Source organism: Ursus arctos, unplaced genomic scaffold (genome assembly GCF_023065955.2).
Source record: "Ursus arctos isolate Adak ecotype North America unplaced genomic scaffold, UrsArc2.0 scaffold_7, whole genome shotgun sequence".
In the NCBI taxonomy this organism is placed as follows: Eukaryota; Metazoa; Chordata; class Mammalia; order Carnivora; family Ursidae; genus Ursus; species Ursus arctos.
Genome location: NW_026623089.1, coordinates 15,673,411 through 15,699,260, shown reverse-complemented (window position 1 = coordinate 15,699,260; position 25,850 = coordinate 15,673,411). Strand labels below are relative to the sequence as shown.

Sequence of the window (25,850 nt, the reverse complement as noted above, 5' to 3'; positions counted from 1 at the left end):
CACTGCAGTTTCTAGTAAGTAGCCTACACTTACAGTGGTTCAGAAGCTCTTGGCCTCAAACTTCCTCACTTCCCCCTTCTTGTCCAGAAGATGAGACTGTCACTGCTCTGCGTCACAAAACCAAACACCAGGTAGACCAGCACAGCCCAATGGTTTTTGGATATTTTCCCTTGAGGGCCGCCTGGGTAGCTCAGTGGGTTGGGTGACCGACTATTGATTTCGGCTCAGGTCGTGATCTCGGGATTGTTAAGATCGAGCCCTGGGAGCTCTGCGCTCAGCAGGGAGTCTGCTTGAGATTCTCCCTCCCTCCCCCCACTCCAACCCCGCTCACGTGCTTGCCCTCTAAAAAATAAACATTTTCCCTTTAGTCAGCTTGGTCAATTTGGTCTGTATTACTGCACAAACAGTCCTGGAACATACCATTGCTACTGGTTGCATGTCCGCCCTCAACAGCCTTCCTGTGTGCTAAAAATGCATTCCTAAGGCTTTGGTTTGATTCTGGTTTTGTGCTGGGTCATTGGAAGTCGGACTGGTACTTCTTCCGACGGGACAGACCTTTAAAGGGCGCAGGGGAGCAAGAAAGAAACACGGCGCAGAGGCGTTTGGGAATAGAATAAAGCACACACTTTATTCACTGAGTGGTGAGTGTACAGCAGTGACGAGAGGACAGGGCGGGGAGCGGCGAGCGCTGCTTGCACAGGAGCGTGGAGCAGGTCGGACTGTCAAGCACGGCAACGCGGGGCCAGCGGGCCGCCCCTGCCTCTGCACTAGTCCGCGGTCTGCGGGGCGCGGACGGACACCCACTCACTTTCACGGGGGACACAACACATCTTGTACACAGCGGTTCTTCCAAATACTCACTTTCATATTTCTGAAAGGGGAGGGAAGGAAGAACTGGATGTCTTCTGACACTTGCAAGAAAATTCCATTAAACTGAACTTAAACTGAAAGGACTCCAAGAGATTTGATGCAGGATTGTCGGCAACTCACAGACACCACACACATTACTGGACGGGTCTGTACATAGAACCCAAAAGGAACATCAATATTGTGGACACTTGTTTTCTCTTCCATGGGATCAGGAAACAGGCATATACAATCATTAAGCGGCTCCCCACCTTTCTGAACCGTAGTGGATACGGTATTGTCTCCCGCTACCTTTGGTGAATGGGTTCCGAAAGCGACTCGCGAGATCTTCGCTCTTGAGAGAGACACTTTTGGGATGAATTTCATTTAATGATAACAACTGCCAGTCCATTACACCAACCATCAGAAAACGTTGCATTTGTTTAATTTTGCTGTGTTTACATAGACTGTTTAGAAAGTTTCTTTCAGCTGAAATTGACCGCTTCCCCCTTTCCTTTTGAGTTTGCCGTAAATTAAACTCACCCACATGAAAACATAAAAATCCATATGCAAAGCACATCAATCACCATCTCCTCATGGCTTCCTGGGCAGCAAATGGAAAGGCTGATTTTTTTTTTTTAAGCCAGAGTAAAAGTTTCTCTTTCTTTCATTATAGCATAGTTGGCTAGTTTCCTTAATGTACGTTATCACAATAAGCTGGTGTCACAGCAAAAATCTCAAGCCTGAAATAATCTCTTCTCTGAATAGAACATTCTTCAAAAGGGAGTACTAACAAGTGAGCTGTAAGGTTTACTCACAAACACTTGGTTTGTCAAAAGAATAATTTTAAAGATCAAGTCAGGTCAAGGCTGGCCTAGGAAGGGTAGGTTAAACAGTGACCAGTAATGTAGAAGACGTGATTTGTAAAAACTGAGCTTGCCTTGGAGGACGCAGGGGGTGGGGAGGATTACATGGAGTTCACGTCCTTCCACCACCTTTCCTGACAGTCAGACAGAGGGCTCGCCTGCCCCTTCAACGCACAGAATGCTAACACCAAGCTTTTCGAAATAATTTTTAGAAAGACCTACCTAGTCAAAAGTGGTTAATTCCATTTTTTTAACTTGCAAAAGCATATATATTTTATATAATCATCTGAGAAGCAATTCTTTAGAAAAAGGTGTTTGCTTGAAAGTGTAAAGAAATTAGGTGAAAGTTTTATAAACATTTCCAGCAAGACTTCTCGAAGTAGAGTTGACGGCCATCACCAGATTGAGAGGATAAGTGGCAGAGGGAGTGTGCACCGTATGACCCATTAACCCTGGCTTTTCTGTTGGAAGTTTCAGAGAACAGGCAGTTTCTCTTTAGTCACCGAAGAAGTCACATTAAGGACATCTCATAACTAACTCAAACTGAAATACAGATGCATAGCTGGCTATACAAATTCCCACGTGCTCTTAAGGTCTCATCTTTAATCACACGGGAAGAAGAAATATAGTATCCTGGCTCTTCTGGAAGAAACTTTAAAGGAAGCACTGACTTTCACGCTGTCAGAGGCCTCTTTTGCTTCGCGCAGGCGTTGTGGCTTAAAGAATCACAAATAAGCCCAACGCTCAAAAATGTAGCCCTTTGGGTATGTACCAGGAAGGTTTGCCACGTGTGGACGTCCTCCCCTGGAGTGAATAATCCCTGTTCCTTGGACTGCGTTAACAACTGAATTTTTATGTGCAATGCAGAGTGGGGTTCAGGCAGAGAACACTGAGCTCCTGTACAGTGGCCTGGACATTTTGAGGACAAGCATGCTGAGCCCAGTTTAAAACAAAAAAACAAAACAAAAAAAAAAAAAAACAAAAAAAAAAAAAGGAGAGGCCATTGTAGCCCATATATTAGATTTGGCAGTTAGGAGAACCAGGTGGCCCCATGACCCATCCCTCCAGCTGGAGCCTTCTGCTGGGAGTGGAGTTTTGGGGAAACCAGTCCACATTATGGTTTCCCACGACCCCTCCCCAGAGCATAGCACCACTCTGTTTGTAGACAGGAGGCTACTGACATTTTCTGGTAATGCATTTTTGCACGGTATAGTTTAAATTAGCTAATACACTTGCTATGGAAAGAAGCTTCCCACCCCACCCCCCACCCCCAAGTTGGATGCAGAACTGAATTCAAAAAAGATAAGAAAAGTAGAGTTTCCCTATGGGTGGGAGAGGTTTTGGGTTCAGATCTTTAACTATCATTGCAATTTGTCTTGCACTGACATTTGCTCAGCATGTGCATGGGTCATAACTCATGACAATGTTGAGGGTCCTTTATGGTCCCCGTAATGAAAAAATTCTCTCCACCAGCTTAGCACTGGGACCCATCTGGCCATCCTCATTCTTGATTACTGGGAATGCACCACGGTCCGCACTCCTCACACTTTGCCAGAGCAAAGCAAGGACTAGGATACGCAGGCATTGTACTGAGGCTGCCACTGCCGGAGAGGTCAGAGCGAAGATGGGACAGCAGAAATATTGAATTAAAGCACGAGGCCACTGAAGGCACCGAACTGCAAAGTTGCAGTCTGGGGCTTCAGCCCAAGGAGGAGCTGGTCGTCTCACGTCTGCTCCATCAGAATCATTTGCAAAATATGTTAGTAGGTCCAACACACACACACACCCACACCCACACACCCACACCCACACACTCGTATTTGTGAGAACAGTCCTCAAACATTCAGTGTGCAGCACCGAAAGGACAGGCAGCTTTCGATCCCTTCGGGATGAGCACAGGAGAGGCTGTAAAGCCATCACAGAGCTCGTCCCAGCACCCAGGCGACCGAGTGGGTCCCAAGTTAGAGGTCTGCAGCACAGTTTCTGAAACTATTTTTACTTGGCTTTTTAACAGGGAGATCAGCTACTAACTATTCGAAAACTTGGTGGCAGCAGGAAGAATTTCTGAGCTTTTATTAGTAGTGGCATAGGAAGAGAATTCAAACGATTTCTCCTTTGGCTTTAAAGCAGAGTTTAAATTCCTAGGCAGAGCCCCCAAAGCACGAGAATAAAGGTGAAAACCACCCATGTGTGGAGCTGGATGGAGATACCCTCCCTTGTCCACCTCACCGCTCACTTGAGTCACGGCCAGAGGCGTCCAGGAATCGTGATGGGGTTTTGGTGAAATCCTAGGCTCCCCTCTGAATCTTGGGTTGCTGAATTTGTGGACTTGGGTGTAATGCTCCAATATCCACGTACAGCCTCATCTGAGGTCTGGGATCTTCACCGTGCTGCTGACCCGAGCTACATGGATCGCGGGGGACGCTGGCTTCTGACACTGACACCCTTCCACGAAGGATGCCCTGTCGGGTGCGGTTTAGCCTCAATCCTGACCTCTGAGTCATGCGCACGTGTGCAAACGGTCCTCAGAAGCTGCAGCACAGCAGCACAAACATTCAAGCAGAGAAATGTACAAGAACGTGCGGACTCCCCACACCACCCTGGGTGCGGTCACTTACACACTCCGTGCACACACACACACACACACGCCGTGAAGTCAACAGAGTTGGGCAAGAAGGAAAGCTGAAAAGGCCAAATGAAATCAATCTGAGGCAATATACCCTGGAGTTGCAGAGATTTCCAAGCGGAAAGCATGCCTTTCCTTAGCCTACTACTGAAAAGACCTCCAAAAAATCCAAAATCCGTGTGGGCTTGATCAGATTCAGAGGAGGCTGGGTGAGGAGCAGAGGATGCAGGGTGGAAGAACTTGCATTGGCGGGACACAGAATTTTCTTTCTTTCTTTCTTTTTTTTTTTTGCCAAGAGTGCTGTGGCCCTGGGGCAAAAATCATCTAACAGCACATAACGGGAGATCATTTCTCCCTTTCCTTTCCTTTCCATGGGGGCCTGTGACAGCTCCCATCCTTGGTGGGAAGGCAGAACGAAGTGCACCAGGTGAAGCAGAAAAAGAATTAAGGGAGATACTGCTTTCATTCCTTTTCCCTCTCTTTCTCTCTCTCTCTTTTTTTAGTAATAGCTAAGTAATTTGCCAACCAGGTCCTAGCAAAGAGTAGAGAAAAAGGAGCTTGTTAAAAATGACCTTGGCTGCCCTTCAGCCCACTCCCACAGAGCTGCCCAGTTTCCCGACTCTGATTTCCATCCTGCGGGGGCCCAGGCTGGGCCTCATGAGGCCAGTGAGGACAGGGGTGTGCAAAGTGGTGCGACCACATGGATACGTCCCTTAGGCTCTTTCTTCTTTGCCACGGTGCTACATAATAAATATATTCCTACTTTGGAACGATTACAACTGCTTTTTTCCACGCGGGACCCTAAGGGCACTTGCTGGCTCTGACCCATACGGTCGGCACTCCTGTGAGACAACAGTGAAAGGAAGTGAAAGGAGTAACTCCTGTCGTGTACATAAGGTGATGCCAAAAGGTCACATGTGAACACTACTGTTGAGTGTGCGGAACACGGAAATTTCGACCCCGTTACTTCTTGGCAAGTGTTGCCGGTGGTGGGCCCGGTATTTGGCTCATGGGTGTTTTAATCAGGCTTCCTGTTTTGCTGTTGTGGAGGGACAGTAGTTTGCAAATTCTCCAATCAAGTTTGGGCCTCAACACAACATCCTACATGTCACCGCCATGCCAGTCCTTTTCCTAACTGCTGTCTACGCGGGGGAGCTCAGAAGAGTTTCGCTTTCTTCTTCATGTCGTTGCGTCTCCAAAGAGGTAACTTGTCAAATTCCTGTATGGACATTCCAAAGATTTCCCGAAACACTTCTGGGGCTAAGTGGCGCTGTGGGTGGGAGAAAGAACAGTGGTCAGTCCTGAGGGCCATCCTCTCGAGCCTACAAGCGATCATTCTGAAGAGTGAGGCAGAATGATGGCAGACGAGTTTAGCTCGGAGGCTGGTTAGCAGGCACGGGACCAACTGGCTCCTTACCTGGTTGGCCCAGGTGAGGCAGCCTCCCCAGCAGACAAAGGAGCTGGCGGAGTGGTAATGCTTATCGTAGTACGCTACATGCTGAAGGGGCATAGGAAGGGGATTCGTTTTGCTGGAGGCAACTCCACGTCAGGCCCTTGGGATGCTGAGAAGATGCAGGGAAAATGGACCAGAGCAATAAGAAAGCCAGAGAGAGACTTCTAGAGTGGTGTCTGGGGAGCCCTGGGGCTTCCTCCTGGCTCAGCAGCAGCAGGAGTTCTGCTGGAGGCCTGCTCCATGAGGAGAATGGATTCCATCTGTCATCCCTCCTAAAAAGTTCCCTTAGGATAGTGGAGCCTTTATTCTCTGTGCCAGACTGACTTCACATACAAGGTACTGCCTTTTGTCAGGGAAAAGTAATGCTTCTTTATGAGACTGGCAGCCAGAGTTTTTCTTAATTAAAATCACTCAGATGGAAAAGTATGATCAGCCTTGCGTGTCTAAGGAGGTCTTGAGTATGTGCACCCAGATAACCCTGCAGCGAGCAACGTGGAAACAGCCAAGAGGCAAACTTGTCCAGGGCAAACCTCTTTACTGAGCACTTCCTTCTCTCTCTCAACGAGCTCAACCCAGGCTCTGGGATATGTGAAGGGGGACGGGATTCCATTCTACAAAACCAGCCATAATCAAGCTTCCGCAGAACACAACTAAAATCACACCGTGTCTCCTGGCTCATCTTCTGGGCTTTACCACACATGTAGGCTGATCTCGTAAAGGGTGTATTATTCGGGTTTTCAATCCCGTTATCTTAGTTCTACCTACCATATGAGGTTGATTCTTTTCATTGTTTTTTTTTTTTTTGCCTTCATTGAAACATTTCTTAGGAGAAAGCTGGGGGAAATGCGTGGGGATCTGCGGTCGGCACTGGTTAGTTAGAGTTTACCTCCAGCCTGGTTCTGTCCACCTCTCTCAGGATTTTGTTGCGCCCTCTGTTGGTCACCATCAGCATTTCATACGGAAATATCTGAGGAGCAAAGAAAACACCTCTTCTATAACACTGCTATTTTATTAACAAGCAGAATCTACCTAAAATTTAGTATTCCCAAGATAAGCTTCTAAGACATTATAATTCCGGTATCTGAGTTATGGGTGTTCCTCACGTATCCCGTGGACAGGGACCAGTTCTTACACATTTCCTCAACTTACCATGTCTCATGTAGCACTGTGCCTCTGGAGGGCTTTGTTGAGTGAAAAAATACAAACTTACTATGTCTTGGGGGTAAAGGTAAAAATTAGAAGTAAAATGATAGGAACACGGTTTATATGGCCAGGGTACCTCTGCAGGGTTCACCAGTCTTGTTCCATGAGCGGCTCATGATTTCACAGAAACAGGCAGACCGAGAAGCAGTGTTCTGGTGGAGGACACTGAAATAAGCCCCAGTCATGGTCCCTAGGGAGCACAGACTTAGACCCCTCCGGAGTTTCAGGGTGGTCTGGAGCTTGGGTAACCAACCATCCCAGTTGGCCCGGGACTGAGAAGGTTCTGGAATGCTAGACTTTCAGTGCTAACACTGGGAAAGTCCTGGGCAAATGGGATGTCTTGGTCACCCTATCTGGAGTAGTTGGCAGCTGCCCCACTTAGCACTGGGCATGCCTCGTGGTGCTCGCGGCAGGGGCCAAGTGAGTACTAAGCTCACAGCTATGAGAAGTGTGCTGATGCTTCACTGTGAACAAGCAGGACCACACCCTGCGAGGACTTAAACCTGTTGACTCAGTGTGACAAGATCAGGGGAGTGTCCAGGTACTTTGTGACATGGCCTGTCTAATGCATCAGCCTGGAAGCAAGAGGGCCTCAACACTGAGAATGGTGGAAAGAGAGAATCTAGCCAAATCTCTTCAGGATCATGCCCGGTTTGCTGTCCCCATGTGAGAGCAGAGAGAACGGCTGCACTTGCCTTTGGTTCCAACATGTTGGGCATTGATACCCCTCGATCCATTCTCGTCCCAGACATGTGGCCATCTGGGAGAGTCTGCAACAGAAAAGCTGGTTTAAGGAAGAACACGTGGCAGCGTGGCGAGCTGTGGGGGGGACTCTGGGCCTCCCCAAACTCCCTGTTTGGGCCTCAAATCCTCAGTTTTGTAGATGTGTCATCTTAATCACCACACATTTTTCAAAATGAGATCCTTGCTGCATGAAAGCAGGAATACTGGGAATACTGCTCTTTCATCATCAAGCTGGGGACAGATCCTGGCTTACTAACTACGGACTAATTCCTAATTTAGAATCCACACATGAAAGTATATGGTCTACCAAAAAAGTGCCAACTCGGTGATTTTGGAATGGTACCAGAGCATCTCTTTCCTCTTGGCCAAGACAAGAGTTTCTTTTCATGTGGGACCACAGGAGGAGGGGAGGACCAAAAAGTAACTGAGCAGTTATGACTAAAAGGCAAAACTATTTGAGCAGACCCTTGATGTTGGTCCATTTTCACCCCAGAGAGGACTGGGTCAGAGCAAGTGTCCCCCCCCACCCCGACACCTCGCCTGGTTTATGCCACAACCCCAAGGCCTGCGGGGCCAGCTTGACGTTGGCACGAGGCATGCCCGATCCTCATGGCTCCTCACATCTATGGACCAATGAACCAGACAGATCAACCCAAATAAGGATCTTCTCAACAGAAATCCTTCCCTGGATCAGCAACCCATGTCTGCATTGGGCCATGGTTGTTTTGCTGGTGTGGCCAACTCGGGAGAGACGGTGTTCCATACCTGGTAGTCTAGAAAGAAAGAAAAAGAAAATATCAGAAGGGAAAGATCATAGAAAAACATGGAAATATTAACATACCATATCCTACTGCAGTTCCCCAGACATTCTCCAACACACCACATCCCCCTCTGTGGGGGTCTCTGTCCACACTACCTCCCGATCTCCCGACAGCCAGGAAACACCTGCTCCAGTTGCAGTGATCAGTTAAAATGCCCTTTCCTCATGAAAGCTTTCCCTGACACCCTGAAAGTATTTCTGCCTTCTCTGATTTCCAGCAGGCATCACTGGAAGCTTCTCTCCCCTCACCCCAACCTGTCCCTGTCTCTTACTCAGTCATGGGCATTCCTGACAGCCGTGCTACGTCTTGCTTCGGGCACGCTGTATCACTAGATATCTCTCTCATCGAGCCCTCAACACACGGCAGGAGCAATGAATTCATTCTTACACGCCCTGCTTCTCATGGTCTCATTTCAGTAGAGACCCTTTTCGATTTTTTTTAAATTAATTGATTTTTTATTTAAATTCAGTTAATTAACATATAATGTATTATTAGCTTCAGAAGTAGAGGTCAGTGATTCATTGGACTTATATAATACCCAGTGCTGTTTACATCACCCAGTTACCCCATTCCCCCACCTCCCTCCCCTCCAGCAACCCTGTTTCCTATGATTAGGAGTCTCTCTTATGGTTTGTCTCCCTCTCTGATTTCATCTTGTATTATTTTTTCCTCCCTATGATCCTGTTTTGTTTCTTAAATTCCACATGAGTGAGATCATATGATAATTGTCTTTTTCTCTGACTTATTTTGCTTAGCATAATACCCTCTAGTTCCATCCATGTCATTGCAAATGGCAAGATTTCATTTTTTTGATGGCTAAGAAGTAATCCATTGTATATATATATACACCACATCTTCTTTATTCATTCATCTCTCAATGGACATCTGGGCTCTTTCCACAGTTTGGCTATTGTGGACATTGCTGCTATAATCATTGGGGTGCAGGTGCCCCTTCAGATCACTATATTTGTATCTTTGGGGTAAATACCTAGTAGTGCAATTGCTGGGTCATAGGGTAGCTCTATTTTCAACTTTTTTAGAACTTCCATACTGTTTTCCAGAGTGGCTGCACCAGTTTGCATTCCTAAAAACAGTGTAGGAGGGTTCCCCTTTCTCCGCATCCTTGCCAACATCTGTCATTTCCTGACTTAATTGTAGCCATTCTGACAGGTGTGAGGTGGTATCTCATTGTGGTTTTGATTTGTATTTCCCTGATGCTGACTGATGATGTTGAACATTTTTTCATGTGTCTGTTGGCCATTTGTAGGTCTTCCTTGGAGAAATGTCTGTTTGTGTCTTTTGCTCACTTCTTGATTGGATTATTTGTTCTTTGGGTGTTGAGTTTGATAAGTTCTTTATAGATTTTGGATACTAGTCCTTTATCTGATAAGACATTTGCAAATATCTTCTCCCATTCTGTCGGTTATCTTTTCGTTTTGTCGACTGCTTCCTTTGCCGTGCAAAAGCTTTTTATCTTAATAAAGTTGCCTCTGTTTCCCTTGCCTTTGGAGACGTGTCTAGCAAGATGCTGTGGCCGAGGTCACAGGGGTTGCTGCCTGTTGCCCTCTAGGATTTTGACAGATTCCTGTCTCACATTTAGGTCTTTCATCCATTTTGGGTCTATTTTTGTGTGTGGTGTAAGAAAAATGGTCCAGTTTCATTCTTCTGCATGTGGCTGTACAATTTTTCCAACACCATTTGTTGAAGAGACTGTCTTTTTTCCATTGGATATTCTTTCCTGCTTTGTCGAAGATCAGTTGACCACAGTTCTTAAGAGTTGAGGGTCCATTTCTGGGCTGTCTTTTCTGTTCCATTCATTGATGTGTCTGTTTTTGTGCCAGTACCATACTGTCTTGATGATTACAGTTTTGTAATAGAGCTTGAAGTCTGGGATTGTGATGCCACCAGCTTTGGTTTCTTTTTCAACATTCCTTTGGCTATTCGGGGTCTTTTCTGGTTCCATACACATTTTAGTATTATTTGTTCCAGCACTGTGAAAAAAGTTGATGGTATTTTGATAGGGATTGCAGTGACTGTATAGACTGCTCTAGATGGCACAGGCATCTTAACAATATTTGTTCTTCCAATCCATGAGTATGGACTATTTTTCCATTTCTTTGTGTCTTCCTTAATATCTTTCATGAGTGTTCTATAGTTTTCTGAGTACAGATCCTTTGCCTCTTTGGTTAGGTTTATTTCTAGGTGCCTTATGGTTTTTGGTGCAACTGTAAATGGGATCGACTACTTTCTTCTGTCTCATTGTTGGTGTATAGAAATGCAACTGACTTCTGTGCATTGATTTTATACCGTGCCACTTTGCTGAATTCCTGTATGAGTTCTAGAAATTTTGGGTTGGAGTCTTTGGTTTTTCCACATACAGTATCATGTCATCTGCAAAGAGTGAGAGTTTGAATTCTTCTCTGTCGATTCGGATGCCATTCATTCATTCATTCATTCATTCATTCATTCATTCATTTTTGTTACCTGATTGCTGAGGCTAGGACTGCCAGTACTATGTTGAACAACAGTGGTGATAGTGGGCATCCCTGTCCTGTTCCTGACCTTAGGAGAAAAGCTCTCAGTGTTTCCTCATTGAAAATGACACTCGCTGTGTATTTTTCATAGATGGCTTTTATGGTATTGAGGTACATTCCCTCTATCCCTATCCTGTGAAGAGTTTTAATCAAGAAAGGGGATGCTGTACTTTGTCAAATGCTTTTTCGGCATCTATTGAGAGGATCATATGGTTCTTGCCCTTTCTTTTATTAATGTAGTGTATCACACTGATTGATTTCTGGATGCTGAACCACCCTTGCAGCTCAGGAATAAATCCTACTTGGTCATGTCTGTGTCTTCTGTGTAAATGTACTGCTGAATCCTATTGGCTAGTATCTTCGTGAGAATTTTTGCATCTGTGTTCATTAGGGATATTGGTTTGTAATTCTCCTATTTTGCGAGGCCTCTGTCTGGCTTTGGGATCAAGGTAATTCTGGCCTCATAGAAAGTTTGGAAGTTTTCCTTCCCTTTCTATTTTTTGAAACAGCTCCAGAAGAATAGGTATGAATTCCTCCTTAAATGTTTGGTAGAATTCCCATGGGAAGCCATCTGGTCCTGGACTCTTGTTTGTTGGGAGATTTTTAATTACTGCTTCAATTTCCTTGCTGGTTATAGGTCTGTTCAGGTTTTCTACTTCTTCCTATTTTGGTTTTGGCAGTTTATATTTATCTAGGAATGCATCCAATTCTTCCAGATTGCCTAATTTGTTGGCATATAATTGCTCATGATATGTTCTTACAATTGTTTGTATTTCTTCAGTGTTGGGTTGTGATCTCTCCTCTTACATTCATAATTTTATTTTTTTGGGTCCTTTCTCTCTCTCTCTCTTTTTTGATAAGTCTGGCCAGGGGTTTATCGATCTTAATTCTTTCAAAGAAACAGCTCGTAGTTTCGTTGATCTGTTCTACTGTTCTTTTGGTTTCCATTTCATTGATTTCTGCTCTAATCTTTACTAATTTTCTTCTGCTGGGTTTAGGCTGTATTTGCTGTTCTTTCTCCAGCTCCTTTAGGTGTAAGGTTAGGTTGTGTATCTGAGCCCTTGAGAAAGGCTTGTATTGCTATATACTTCCCTCTTAGGACTGCCTTTGCTGCATCCCAAAGGTTTTGAATAGTTGTGTTTTCATTTTCATTTGATTCCATGAATTTTTAAAATTCTTTAATTTCCTGGGTGACCCATTCATTCTTTAGTAGGATGCTATTTAACCTCCCTATATTTGAGTTCTTTCCAAATTTCATCTTGTGATTGAGTTCAACTTTCAAAGCTTTGTGGTCTGAAAATATGCAGGGAACGATCCCAGTCTTTTGGTACCAGTTAAGACCTGATTTGTGACCTAGTACGCAATCTATTCTGGAGAATGTTCCATGTGCACTTGAGAAGAATGTGTATTCTGTTGCTTTAGGATGGAATGTTCTGAATGTATCTATGAAGTCCATCTGGTTCAGTGTGTCATTCAAGGCTCTTGTTTCCTTATTGATGTTCTGCTTAGATGATCTGTCCATTGCAATGAGTGGGGTGTTAAAGTCTCCTACTATTATTGTATTATCAATGCATTTCTTTAATTTTGTTATTAGTTAATTAATATAATTGGCTGATCCCATGTTAGGGGCATAAATATTTACAGTTGTTAGATCTTCTTGTTGGATAGACTCTTTAACTATGATATAGTATCCTTCCTCATCTTTTTTTTTTTTTTTTTAAAGATTTTATTTATTTATTTGACAGAGATAGAGACAGCCAGCGAGAGAGGGAACACAAGCAGGGGGAGTAGGAGAGGAAGAAGCAGGCTCATAGCGGAGGAGCCCGATGTGGGGCTCGATCCCAGAACGCCAGGATCACGCCCTGAGCCGAAGGCAGACACTTAACCGCTGTGCCACCCAGGCGCCCCCTTCCTCATCTTTTATTATAGTCTTTGGTTTAAAATCTAATTTGTTTGATATAAGGATTGCTACCTCAGCTTTCTTTTGATGTCCATTAGTATGATGAATGGTTTTCCACCCTCTCACTTTCAATCTGGAGGCGTCTTTGGGTCTAAAATGAGTCTTTTGCAGACAGCGTATTGATGAGTCTTGCTTTTTTTTTTTCTAGTCTGATACCCTGTGTCTTTTAATTGGGGCTTTTAGCTCATTTACATTCAGAGTAACTATTTAAAGATATGAATTTAGTGCCATTGTATTATTTGTAAAATCACTGTTTATATTGTCTTGTTTCTTTCTCGTCTATGTTACTTTTGGGCTATCTCTTCACTTAAAGGATCCCCTTTAATATTTCTTGCAGGGCTGGTTTAGTGATCACAAATTCTTTTAGTTTCTGTTTGTCCTGGAAGCTTTTAAGCTCTCCTTCTATTTTGAATGAAAGCTGGATAAAGTATTCTTGGCTGCATATTTTTCTCATTTACCACCCTGAATGTATCATGCCAGACTTTTCTGGCCTACCAGGTCTCTGGGAATAGGTCTTCTGCCAGTCTAATGTTTCTACCCTTGTAGGGTATGGACCTACCATCCCGAGCTGCTTTCAGGATTTTCTGTTTGTCTCTGAGATTTGCAAGTTTCACTATTATATGTTGAGGTGTTGACTTATTTTTATTGATTTTGAGGGGGTTCTCTGTGCCTCCTGGACTTGAGTGCCTGCCTCCTTCCCCAGATTAGGGAAGTTCTCTGCTATAATTTGCTCCAATATACCTTATGCCCCCCTCTCTCCTTCCTCTTCTTCTGAGATCCCAATTATTCTAATATTGTTTTGCTTTATGGTATCACTTATCTCTTGAATTCCCCCCTCATGATCCAGCAGTTGTTTATCTCTCTTTTTCTCAGCTTTTTTATTCTTCATCATTTCGTCTATTGTACCATTAATTCTCTCTTCTGCTTCATTTATCCCAGTAGAGCCTTCATTTTTGATTGCATCGCATTGCTAGCCTTTTTTATTTCGAGTTGATTATATTTTAGTTCTTTTATTTCTCCAGAAAGGGCTTCTCTAGTGTCTTCTATGCTTTTTCAAGCCCAGCTAATATCTTTATAATCATTATTCTGAACTCTAGTTCTGACGTCTTACTTATATCCATACTGATCAGGTCCCTGGTAGTCAGTACTGCCTCTTGCTCTCTTCTCTGAGGTAAGTCTTTCTGTCTTGTCATTCTTGTAGAAAGTGGCCACTTTTCTATTTGTAGAATTGCAGATATTATTTTCTTAGATATCCGGTTGCTTTTGCAGGTGTTCAGAATGATTTGATAGCTATCTAGGTGAATTCCTGGGACATGACGAAACTAAGTTTTCCTACTCCTCCACCACCTTGGACTGTCTCCCACCTTGTGACTTTAATACGTGCTCCACAAGCTCACAGAGGCTAGCTGTGATCCGGCTTTTGGCTGTCAGACAGCATGAACCAACCAATCTGCACAGCTTCATCTTAAGCTCGGCCAGTCAGTCAGGAGCCCAGGCACACGGGCCTTACCTCGCACTCCCCCGCTGACATCCCCATAGCTGTTGTACTGAGCAAAGTCTGTGGAAACAGGCTGAAAACGAGAAAGAACACATCATTAGACAATCTACTCCAGAGCGATGGCTTTGGAGTCAGGTGAAAAGGAAGAAAGGATTTACAAAATCCTCAGAATTCTTTCCAAGCTGAATTCCTGGATCTTCATTATGTGTCTTCTATTCTTACGAAATCTCTTTGTCTTCTGCAGTGCATCCAATCCCAGCAGGTGCTGGGTAAGCAAGTTCTCTTTTGCCAATAAGTAAAAACACGTTTCTCCACACAGCACAACTGTATTTGTTCTATGCTTTTTGGGGAGGGCGATAGCAACAAACTTTCCCATATCTTTTTATAGCAGAGATAAGGACTCAAGTCACTACTCTTAGCTTGATTGTGGAAATATTGCCACACAATTAATTAATGTAGTCTCCCCACAAGCTTACACAGGCTATTCTTCCATCTAAAGTCAATTTCTCTTTCTCTCAATAGAAATATATATATTTTTTGCCTGTAACTCAAAGTAACTCTCCAGGGGAATTACAATTTTCATTATATTCTAATACTGAGGTCATATTATCTGACATATTCAGACAGCATATCAGCACTTCAACCAGGACTGAAGAGGGAATCAACTCAGGAACAATTAATTGAAAAATCTTACCCGGTGAAGCCCATTTTTTCCATAGCCTGGGAGCGATGAGGTTTTAGATGACAGAACATGTGAAGCTAAATGAGAAAAGGTAAAAAAGGAAATCAGAAGTCCAATTCTTAATAGCCTTTTTTTTTTAAAGTAAACTCTACCCCCAACGTGGGGCTCGAACTCATGATCCCAAGATCAAGAGTTGCATGCTCTACCAACACCTGAACTCATGACCCCAAGATCAAGAGTTGCATGCTCTACCAATACCTGAGCCAGTCAGGTGTCCCCAGAAGCCCAATTCTCTAATGAAACTGGCAATGCATCCTCTACCTTACTGAAGAGCAGACGGAAAAATAGAAAAAAATAACCCAAATAATATTGGGCTCTAATGTTCATGAAAGGCCACCACATTTGGGTGATAGAGAAAATGGGTGGAGAAGGAAGGAAGAGGTGCTTGGCACTGCTTTACCTCCAAATCCTCGATACAACCCTAACAGCACTATGATATCATTTCCATTTTATAGGAGAAGAAATAGGGGCTAACAGAAGTTAAGTACCTTGTCCATGGTCACTCACCTTGTAAATAGCTAAGCAATGATTTGAAGCCAGGGCCATCTGGATGCATAAGCTCATGCTGCAGTTGGTATGGTGGCAATAACTGACCTGAAGGCCAACTGTGTATGTTGTCCTGCTCTCCTGGCTCACCCCAGTTGAGCAGCTGGGAGGCATGGGATAGGACATCCCGCTAACCAACAGCATGACATTACACAAGCTTCAGAGCTCTGGGGGGAGCAGATCTAGACTTGGATTCTGGCTCTACAACTTCATACCTTGGCATGAAATTTCATCTTTGTAACTCTTTGTTTCTTGACTCGCGCTATATATCCTAACAGAACAGAGCTACATGATCAGAAGGAGCTCTCAAGATTAGTAAGCCACCAAATCCAAGATCGATGGCAGTGAGGCATCAAGGAGAGGTAGCAGGGCATTCTGGTTCAGCATGAGGGCTCTGGGGTTGTAATGCTTGGACTCCTGAATCCTAGTTTTGCTAGTTAGGAATAATGTGACATTGGGTAAGTGACTTAACCTTCCTACCCCTGTCTCCTGATCAACAAAATGGGAATAATAATATCACCTACTTCATTGGCATGTTATAAAAATAAATGGCACAATGTCTAGCAAAAATGCTTGCATGTAGTAAACACTAAACACACTTTTTAAAAAAAAGATTTTATTTATTTATTTGACAGAGAGAGAGAGACAGCCAGCGAGAGAGGGAACACAGCAGGGGGAGTGGGAGAAGAAGAAGCAGGCTCATAGCGGAGGAGCCTGATATGGGGCTGGATCCCAGAACTCCAGGATCACGCCCTGAACCGAAGGCAGACGCTTAACGACTGAGCCACCCAGGTGCCCCTGAGCCACCCAGGCACCCCTAAACACACTTTTAAAGAACCTTCAAGGGGCACCTGTGTGGCTCAGTCGGTAAAGCATCTGCCTTTGGCTCATGATCTCAGGGTTCTGAGATCGAGGCCCACCATCAGGCTCCCTGCTCAGCAGGGAGGCTGCTTCTCCCTTTCCCTTTGTCCCTCTCCGTCCATTCGTGCTCTGTCTCTTGCTTTCTCTCTCTCAAATAAATACATAAAATCTTTTAAAAAAAATAAAGAACCTTCAGGAGGGAAAATTATGCACTAGCTCAACATGGGAGAAGAAATCTTGTGGGTGAAGAGAGAACTGGCTTATGACAAATATAAGCAGGGCAAAATATACTGACAGACTATTTCAGCCCAATGTATAAATAATCTTCAAGTGTCAAAAACAACACTCTTGGTCTTCAGCTCTTTTACTGAATATCTGAATGTAAATCATAATATTTTGAAAATGTTGTTCAGGTTCTCTACAATCAAAAAGCACTCTATTGTCTCTCCCTCCCCCTCTCTCTTTGTAAGAGAAGAGTCAAAATGAAATGAACTATAAGGTTCTTGATTCACATTGCCATATTGTGTTCTAGATTAAAAGGATGAACCAATTTAATCAATTGTTATGAAGTCTCCTCTGCGAAACTGAGTTCCCTGAACCAAAAATCATGGCTCTGCTCTAATGGAAATAAGGTAATAGAACTGAAAGTGAAAGTGCACGGGTTTAGAAAGTCTGAGACCCTTTCCAGGGTAAGATACGACCCGTGGTTACTTCTGCATGTATGGATGTCTTCCCTTCTCAGCAGAGTGTAAAAACCCTAAAGACAGAAAATCCTGATCATGTACCTTCCTTCCTTGCCTGAGCTAGACCTCTCAATGACTAAGCTTTTTCTTCACGTTTACTTTTAATTTGATATATATAAATACATGTATGTGTGTGTGTTCCATATATTACAGATATAAGAGATACACCCATCTCTCCAAATGCTCCAAAGCATTCTGTTCTCTATAAGGATTTCCTTTTGCTGAGTCCCTCTAAGATGAATATTCTGAACTGACCTTCAGGACCCTCCAATGGCTCCCCCATCTCCAACATGAAGAAAATATACGTTGAAGGAAGAACTATGGCATCCTTATAAGCTAAGCTGACATACAGTGGGTTTCCCATACTTCCGTTCACGTAGAACACTTGGTAGGTTCCACCAGAAATGGCCCTCCTTCTCCTGGAATAGTCCAGACAGGCTCCCTGCAGGCAGGTAGCTGGCTCTTGGCTGGGAGAAGGTGATGGGCTTGCTGCTCACCTGAGTTGATGGGAGAATCATAGCGACTGGCTGTCAGGGACCTCTCCCGGCTCTCCTTCTCCATCTCCTCTTTCAGTATCAACTGCCCCAGGCCTGAGTTGAGCTATGGCAAAGAAAGATGAGGTGAAGCCCACAATTACTGTCAGAATGGCAGTTTCCGTTTTAGAAGGTCTTGCAAGAGGTTCCTGACTGTGGAGTGGACTGGATGCATACAGAGCCAGAGCCTGGTGGCTCCTCATGGGATTGGCCAGGTTTTGGACCTTGAACTCCTCTCAGCCTTTTTCATGTCACGACACCATTTCCCTAGGCCAAGCTCCATGTCAGAAGAATGTCGGAAGAATCTCCCTCCTTTACCCTCCCCAACGTGCCAGAAGGTGATCTCAGGAGGCATGTGTGACTGTGTGGAAATTTTTGATGTGCAAAGGGGAGTCTGGGGATAGTATCCTTTAAAAGGAAATTACATTGATTTGTTTGAAAACAAGAAAACAAGAGTAATATACGCTCATCGCACAGACTTTAGAAAATCTAGAAGGAAAGAAGAGTAACCCGTAATCCACCCCTCAGAGATAACCACCATTTACATTTTGATTTATATCCATCCAGCATTTTTCTGTGCACATATCACACAAAACTAGGCTTATGCTATAAATTAAAATTTCTATTCTCTCCCTCCATATAAGTAGTATCATGTGCATTTCCCATATGATTAAGCATCCTTGGAAAATGTCCTGTGAAGGGATTCATCAGTCCCTTATTGGTGGGAGAGTATACAATGTCCTAGCTCCCTCTACCCCAGGCTATAATGGACTATCCTTCTTTTGGTCTTCCAGGATGCTGTGGGGGAGGGGGGGTAGAATGAGGATGTCTTGGTGGCCGTCCATTTTATCCCCTCCCTCCTAGCCCAGACAGACATACAAGGTCCTACAAGTCCTGAGGAAAGCCTGGGAGAAATACTCAATCCCAGCGAAATCCCTTCAGCAGAGCCTGCACGAGGGAAGGCAGGTGTCGGAGCAGGTGGGCGAACAGCTTGGCTCCATCTGGCCCTTTCGACACACGCACTGCACACACATACCCCATGCAGGCTAGGCTGGCTCTCCTTGCAGAAGCTCGAACATTCCATGTCCCTCTGACCTCCAGCTTCCAGGCCATCTCTTCTGGAACCCACTAACTACTAAGTACCCCGCCTTAAGGTCACAAGAGGCCTGTCTTCTATTGCCTACTGGATTTCCAGCCCTTGGAGGGCTCGATGGCCTCTCATTCACTCGGCGGCTCGCCCACGGTATCCATTCAAAAAATCCAGATCTATGGAACTGAACTGAAGACCGCAGCAAAGTAGTTTAAGGACAAACCTTCATTAATTGCTCTTCTTGCAGCTGCCGGCGCCTCAGAAGCTCCTCCTCGTCTTCCTCTCTGCCGCTAGATCTGCGTCTCATGTCGGCTCCTAATTCCACAGCAAAGACAACTTCTCACGTTAGCCCCACGGCAAGGGAATCCTAAGGGACTAGCCCACCTGTGCTCAACTTGTCCGGCTGGCAAAATCAGCAGTGGTCTTTAACGTTCGTGAACACCACGAGGCAAAAAGAGCCTACCACCAATTCGGTCCTACTGGTGGGTTTCGTGCTTTAGGCCAGTTCAACGTAGGACACGGTAAGGCATGAATTTTGGCCTCCTAACAACTGACCTGCTCCATTAGAACTCCGTGTGCCCTTATGATTCGGTCTAAGTCATCCCACGGGCCAGAGCCCTTTGTACTAAGGGGGAGGGGTGTCTAGAGTTATTCTTCAGGTGTCCCTGAGGTCAGCTTTCGAACAGGGAGGAACCCAAAATCACGTACATACCATCAAACAGGTAAGACAGTCACTCTCTTGTGACACGTTTTGCGATCTTCTAGTTTTCTCTTTTTCTGAATATTTAGACTTGTCCTCATAACGGTCACCCTATCTTCTGCCCTTAATAAATTCGTTAACGAGCATGCTTTTATTTTTCTTTTAAGAGATGAAGTCTCTAATGTTTCTTTCCCTCAATCCTTTGAAAAAATGGTCACAAAAGAGTTTTATACTAATGGGTCAATGAATAGTGTTAAGACAGCTAAAAATGAGTTATTTTACTCCAATCTAGCAGATCATTTATAGTTTTTAAGCTTCTTGGAAAAGGGGAGTCAGGGAGTGAAAGGGAGGAATCTGTCTGAATGGTTGTAAAATTAAGATAATTATTGTTTTTCCTAAGTTGCTTGGATTAATCTGGCTGTGGGAGGAAACAGGAAAGCTTGCTAATCTAATCAAAATAAACTTGAACTAATGGTCTCAGTTTTTATCATTTTGATTAATGGGCCAGAATTTTTCTTCATTTTGGAACCCAAAAGCTTTAAACCATTTAGGGACGAGGATTTTAACAACAAAATACTAATTCTTCCTTTCCCCTAAATTTAGCTGTTTATGTCCCCACAAAGCAGCAAGACCAAACTAGGAACCCAAAAGGCCCCAGCAACAGCCTTCAGGGCATAGTCTGGCGGAGAAAAGCTGATGACTGATTCTTAGTCCCTAAAATCATAAATGTCATTGTGAATGCTCTCTCTTTAATCTCTACTAATGAAAACTAAAAGACACAAGTTTATAAGAATCAGATAATCTTAAGTCAACATAATATATAGAGTACTTGTGAATCATAAACGCAGGGAGGTAGATTTTCCTTCAAGTATTTCTATAAATATGGATTGCTTTAAACTCCACTTACACTGTTTGTAAAAAGTTATTCCAGAAAATGATCAGAAAAATCGCGATGAAGAAAATTTGGAAATTTGGAAAATTGAAGGCCTTTTTTAAAAGGTTGTCAACAGAAATGTGATGAGATAGTTATATCTTTGTAAAGCTGACTCACTCAATTTTCAGTATTAGCTTCTGAGTTTGCTAATGCCACTTTTTAGGCCAAATGATTTCACAACCAACAAAACATTAAAACACAGACACAGTTCGAAAGCATAGATTTGTGGTTCAAAGCAAAGAATGAGACAGCTCATATGTGACATCTTAGCACAGAATTCATGGCAATGATAGATGGAAAATCACACAACTTCACACAAGGAGTATCTCAGAGCACCCACGACTCTGGTCAGCCCTTCTGCGTGACGGAGAACGTGATCTCGCAAGAAAGGTGCAAGGGCTCCTGTATTAAGACTGGTTGTTAAGAGAACTGTAATTACAACCCAGAAGTAGTCTAAAACAAGTTTAACTGAAAGAAGTCACGCCTCTGTGGGCGCTCAATACATCCTCCCACCAGACGCTAATGACACAGAATGATGCTCTTGGCAGGAGGCTTTGGTTCAACAGTTTCAAGAGTCACTGATTTTGCAGTAACGACTCTTGAGAGTCCAGGCCAATCAATCGTTTTAGACCAGCTCTGTCTGCCTCTCCGTGGGTTGGTTAGTGCAAGGCTCTGGTGATTGGGCTTTTGTAATTCTGAAGCATTTTGCACACATGTGAATACACACTCAGCGCTTTCCTCTAGCCCTCGTCATACTTTTCTTAAAAGTCTTTACGACAGGACATACTTTCTTGCATATGTTGAAGCATTTCACTTTGTTATCTCCTACCAATTTGTCCACGGGGCTTCGCTATCGCAGTTGCATACCTACGCCAGCAAGTGAGGGGGGACCGGGCCAGTGGTCCGTCTCAATCTTTGGTATCTCGCTGGGGTCTGGAGCCTGGGCTGCTGGGAACTTGGAAAACTTGATGATATCTTCTGAAGACTTGCTCTGGGCTGCCAAGGCAGCTGCATCTAGGTGGGAATCAGGGGGAGCTTAGCTATCGGTCTGCAAGGCCATGGTGGTACAACCCACTTACACAGTTTTCTTGTTTTCTGGCAAAAATTTCAACTCCAGAAAGCTGTTTATAATCAGTATCAACTGCCCAGCCACTCAGTGGTGCCTAGTGCCAACTCATTTTCCTCATGTTCTGTCGGAAGCAGAACTTCATTCGACATCTGAAATACCTTGTTCCAGAGCTGGGCTGTCCGACATTAGCTCTAGTGACACGTGGCTACTTAAATTTCAGTTAAGAAAATTAAATGAAACAAATGAGTAAAATTAAAATTTTGTTCCTCGGCTGCACTGGATACATTTTAAGTGCTCAGTAGCCACACGTGATTTGTGGCTACCATATTGGAAGCACAACGGTAGAACATTTCCGTCATCACAGAAAGTTCCATCAGAAAACACTCTTCGACAGTAATTAGAAATTTGAATTAGTAATTGGAAATTAAAGAACTAAGTTAAAAACATGACACTGTCACTTGACTGTAGCTGTTAATCAGAAGAGGGCTTTGTCTCTTTGTGTATTTGTGTCTGTTCATTTCAGCTATCTGTCCAGTTCATTCTAATCCTTGTGTATTATATATGTGTCTTGAGTCCTAAGGGAAATGGCAATGGGAAAATCCGCTCTCAGCTTGTAGGAATTCAACATGGCGCCTTATGTATGCAAAACACTCCTTGTTTTCCTCAAGGGTCTGCACATACAAGTGAGTCATCCAACTTTAAAACAATAAAAGCCAGGCTAGCAAGGGCCTTAGTTCACAGGGTTCTTAACGGCTCTGCTTAGAGGAGTCCCTGGCTTAGAGCTCCAAATCTGATCACAGAGCTGGAACAAACAAACCAGGTTTAATGGTCAGACCCTAATTCTGGCTAATGTGGAAGACTGGCCTGGGATGTTACTAAACATTTCAAAATAGAGTTAGAATGCTTTAAAAAAAACCTCCCCCCCTCCCCGGTTCACATATTTTAAAATCTGGAAATAATTTTTTTGAATCCTCAGCTCGAATTCTTGTAGTATACCTTCTGGGTCTCGTTGAAGCGACTCCCTGAAGCGACTTGACCAAGGTCACCCTACAGACTCATAAGGGGTGAAGTCTTGGCCAAGCACAGAGTAGTGTTTCTCTGACATAAAAATTCGGCTTGGAAAACACTACAAACCACATCCTCTTCTTAAGAAGGACAACATGTGTTAGCATATTAAAGACGGAGACGTTCTGCATTACAAAAAAAAAGTGTGACTTTTAATAAATCTAGCATTTTCCAAATGCATTGGGGCATGGATACCAGCTTTTGGTGTCCGTCTAGTTCTAGCCCATGGAATTGCTCTTTTGCACAATGTCCCTTGGGAAGAAACTCTGACCGAGCTACCCTTAATGATGACAAAGAAAGAGTCAAGTCAGAGCACATTTCAGGAAAAAAAGCCAGTCTCTTTCAAATAAATAAGCTAACACTATCTACTCTCTTTAAATCTAAATTATTTGATTATTTTTGTTTAGAGAGGCAGGGCCTTAGAGATTTAAGTAATAAAAACAGTTTCTACATTGATAAACCAAACTCTTGGAGTCTCATTCGTAAATTTAGAGAAAAAAAAAAAAGCATGACTTCAAACAGTACTTACGCATTAGAATTGGTGAAGTCAGTAAACATTCACATGTTAATGAGTGGGTGAGAAGACATTAAACCATAAAAAAACAAACAAAAACAATGTTAACAAACTTAAAAAAAGCAAGCACATGGTGTAAAATCTTAAAAAAAGAGAGAGAGAGAAAAACAAATCACAGTTCTAGAACCATTACGTACCAGTACGTACATTGTTTTTTTCCCCCTAGAATGTTGGCCTAATTTTTTTTTCCTTGTGCATTTTCAACTTTCTTTGCTTTTCATGTCGTCCTAATCCTTAAGGACGTATTAACGTCGACTAGGTATCTTAAAGGCAGCCTTCAAATTTCCGGGCACATTTTGTGTATAATTTTCTGAAATCACCTGAAGACCGGTCTTGGCTTTCTATCTGTTCACAACAATTTACGGCACCTAATCTATAGAGACCTGATAATGGTGGAGGGAAATGTGATTTACCTAATAGGGTAATGTGATTTCCTGGGTTTAAAAATTCCGTATTTCCAGAAAAGGAAAACACAATGATAAATCCATGTTAGGGATTTTAATTTGTAGGAATTTCAAGAAACAAGCTGGCCTAACTCACTGATTGTTGCCTAGGAGAAAACTGAGGGACAGAGAAATTGTGTCCATGATATAGAACCATCGAGGGAAAGGGCTGGGACCAGGGCTAGGTCCTTGGTTCTTGGAGTGTGTCCTGTCCATTCCACCACAAGGCATAGACATCTGCAAGCCCACAGGAAACCGGGGAATTGGACAGTCAAGTTGATATAGGCTTAGTCCAGTTAATTTTTCTAGGTAGCTGACCTTCACCATTTTAATTAAACTAATTAGAAGCTTATCCAAATTATTATAGAGTTGGTTAAATTATTTGATGGTAAAAAAAAAAAGTGTTTGTGAATTACTGGGAGCTTCCTAACCAAGCTAAGTGTTTCTTTCTAGGAAAACCAATCTCACAATCACTGCATCTTAGGAAACCATGAAGGCATAATACGCTGGGTGCCCCAGTTTGATTCTCAAAAGCAGCAGCAGAGAAGCCTTTCAGAGGACAGTAAAGGGTTTAGCGGGCACCGCTAGTTAAAAGCTACGCGGAGGAAAGCGAGTTTTACCATGCTGTTTGTAGATGGGTGGTTTTCGGTAAATGTTGATCCCTTGATCTGTGGAAATGAAAAGCAAAGGTGTGTGATTATGGGAACCGGTTTCAGCGATGGGAAAAAACAGATCAACCCAGAGGCAAACCAAACCGAAGACTCTTGAACAAAAACAACCCGGAAGGTTAACTTTTGTATTACAAAGATTGAACTTACTGGAAGTTGTTGTTCCAGGAATGAGTGAATTACTACAGACAAGTGATATGGAATCCTTTGTAATACATTTTAGAATATATAGAGATGTAACTTATTCATGAGCCATTTATTGCAAATACACACTTCACTAAAAGTGGGATTAAAACAGGAAGAAATGGAAGCAGTGCAGGGACTCTAGTGGTGAGGAAGACATAACCAGTTTGGGGAAGATCCCCAAATTGCTACTGTCTAGAAATTGAGTTCCCAGTAGATACCAGGGGCTCAATTTACTTTTCAACTAATGAGTGGAACAGTGGAAAGCAATGTAATATAATTAAGAGCAGTTTTTTAAAACATAGAAAACAGTTTTTATGTGCAAAGCTAGTCTGATGTGCTGACAGATGTTTGAGAGAATCCTAACTTAATATAGGTCAAATTATTAAAAAAAGAAAGAAAGGAAAAGAGATGCCAAATATTATTATTCATTTATTTATACAGGACCCCATTTGATAATGCTACAGTTTCGCTCTGACTACAAACTCAGGAAATTTCAAAAGGTCTGTTTCCCCCAAATCTTGGGCACGGTATCTTGGTGGGGGCATTCTTCATGCAGAAAAGTTGCAAATGTGCAACACTGATTTTCAAGGTTCAGTGAGGCTTTATTTTAAAAAGCAGTTCTATCTCAGCGGTATGAATCTCACTGAACTTTCCTCTGTTTTATTAGGTAAGTTTGGAATGCAAAAGAAAAAAACTATTACAGATTCCAAATATGTGTCCTAATACTAACATTATGGGTAATTTATTAAACCACTTCCAGTAGCTTCAAAGAAACAAAATAATATACTTCCAATGGGGGGAAAAATATTGTGACCTCTGATGGCCAATCTTGCCCTCAAAAATGGAGTTGACCCTAAACACGAAGATATTGATGGGTTCTGAGTTTTCTAGTTCTTGATGGCAAATTACTATTTGTACCGCGATAGCAAATGCTTATGACTTCAGCAAAGCTTACAGCACCAGCCTAAATTGCAAGATATCTTTGTGGGCTAAGAAGTTAGTAGTTGGTTATACACAGCAGAAGGACCAACCAATTGATCCCATTTTATACCTCTCTGAAAAGTCCATAGAAAGAATCTCCACACTGGAGACCAACAGGAAAAAATGAAAGTACTCTTGAGTGATGCTGTGGTTCATTCTTTAGG

General features: G+C 43.2%; 1 protein-coding gene across 26 annotated transcripts in view; it reads right to left on the bottom strand.

The window, feature by feature from the left end:
• Positions 1 to 601: 601 nt before the first annotated feature.
• Positions 602 to 25,850, bottom strand: part of ABLIM1 (actin binding LIM protein 1) — a 289,882-nt gene continuing 264,633 nt past the window's right edge. For 13 of the 26 annotated variants that reach the window (XR_008958000.1, XR_008958003.1, XR_008958006.1 and 10 more), the window contains 9 exons: positions 24,472 to 24,519; positions 21,568 to 21,714; positions 19,290 to 19,381; positions 17,941 to 18,043; positions 15,246 to 15,310; positions 14,564 to 14,624; positions 7,690 to 8,511; positions 6,678 to 6,758; positions 602 to 5,608 (listed from right to left, as the gene is read on the bottom strand). Coding sequence is in view for 3 of the 26 variants with exons in the window: in XM_044382156.3 (XP_044238091.2) it covers positions 5,495 to 5,608; positions 6,678 to 6,758; positions 7,690 to 7,764; positions 8,504 to 8,511; positions 14,564 to 14,624; positions 15,246 to 15,310; positions 17,941 to 18,043; positions 19,290 to 19,381; positions 21,568 to 21,714; positions 24,472 to 24,519 (794 nt within the window). In the remaining 23 variants the exon portion in view is untranslated. Of the gene's footprint in view, positions 5,609 to 6,677; positions 7,147 to 7,689; positions 8,512 to 14,563; positions 14,625 to 15,245; positions 15,311 to 17,940; positions 18,044 to 19,289; positions 19,382 to 21,567; positions 21,715 to 24,471; positions 24,520 to 25,850 lie in introns of those variants that run through there. The other 13 variants (XR_008958010.1, XR_008957991.1, XR_008957993.1 and 10 more) reach the window with 7 other exon arrangements.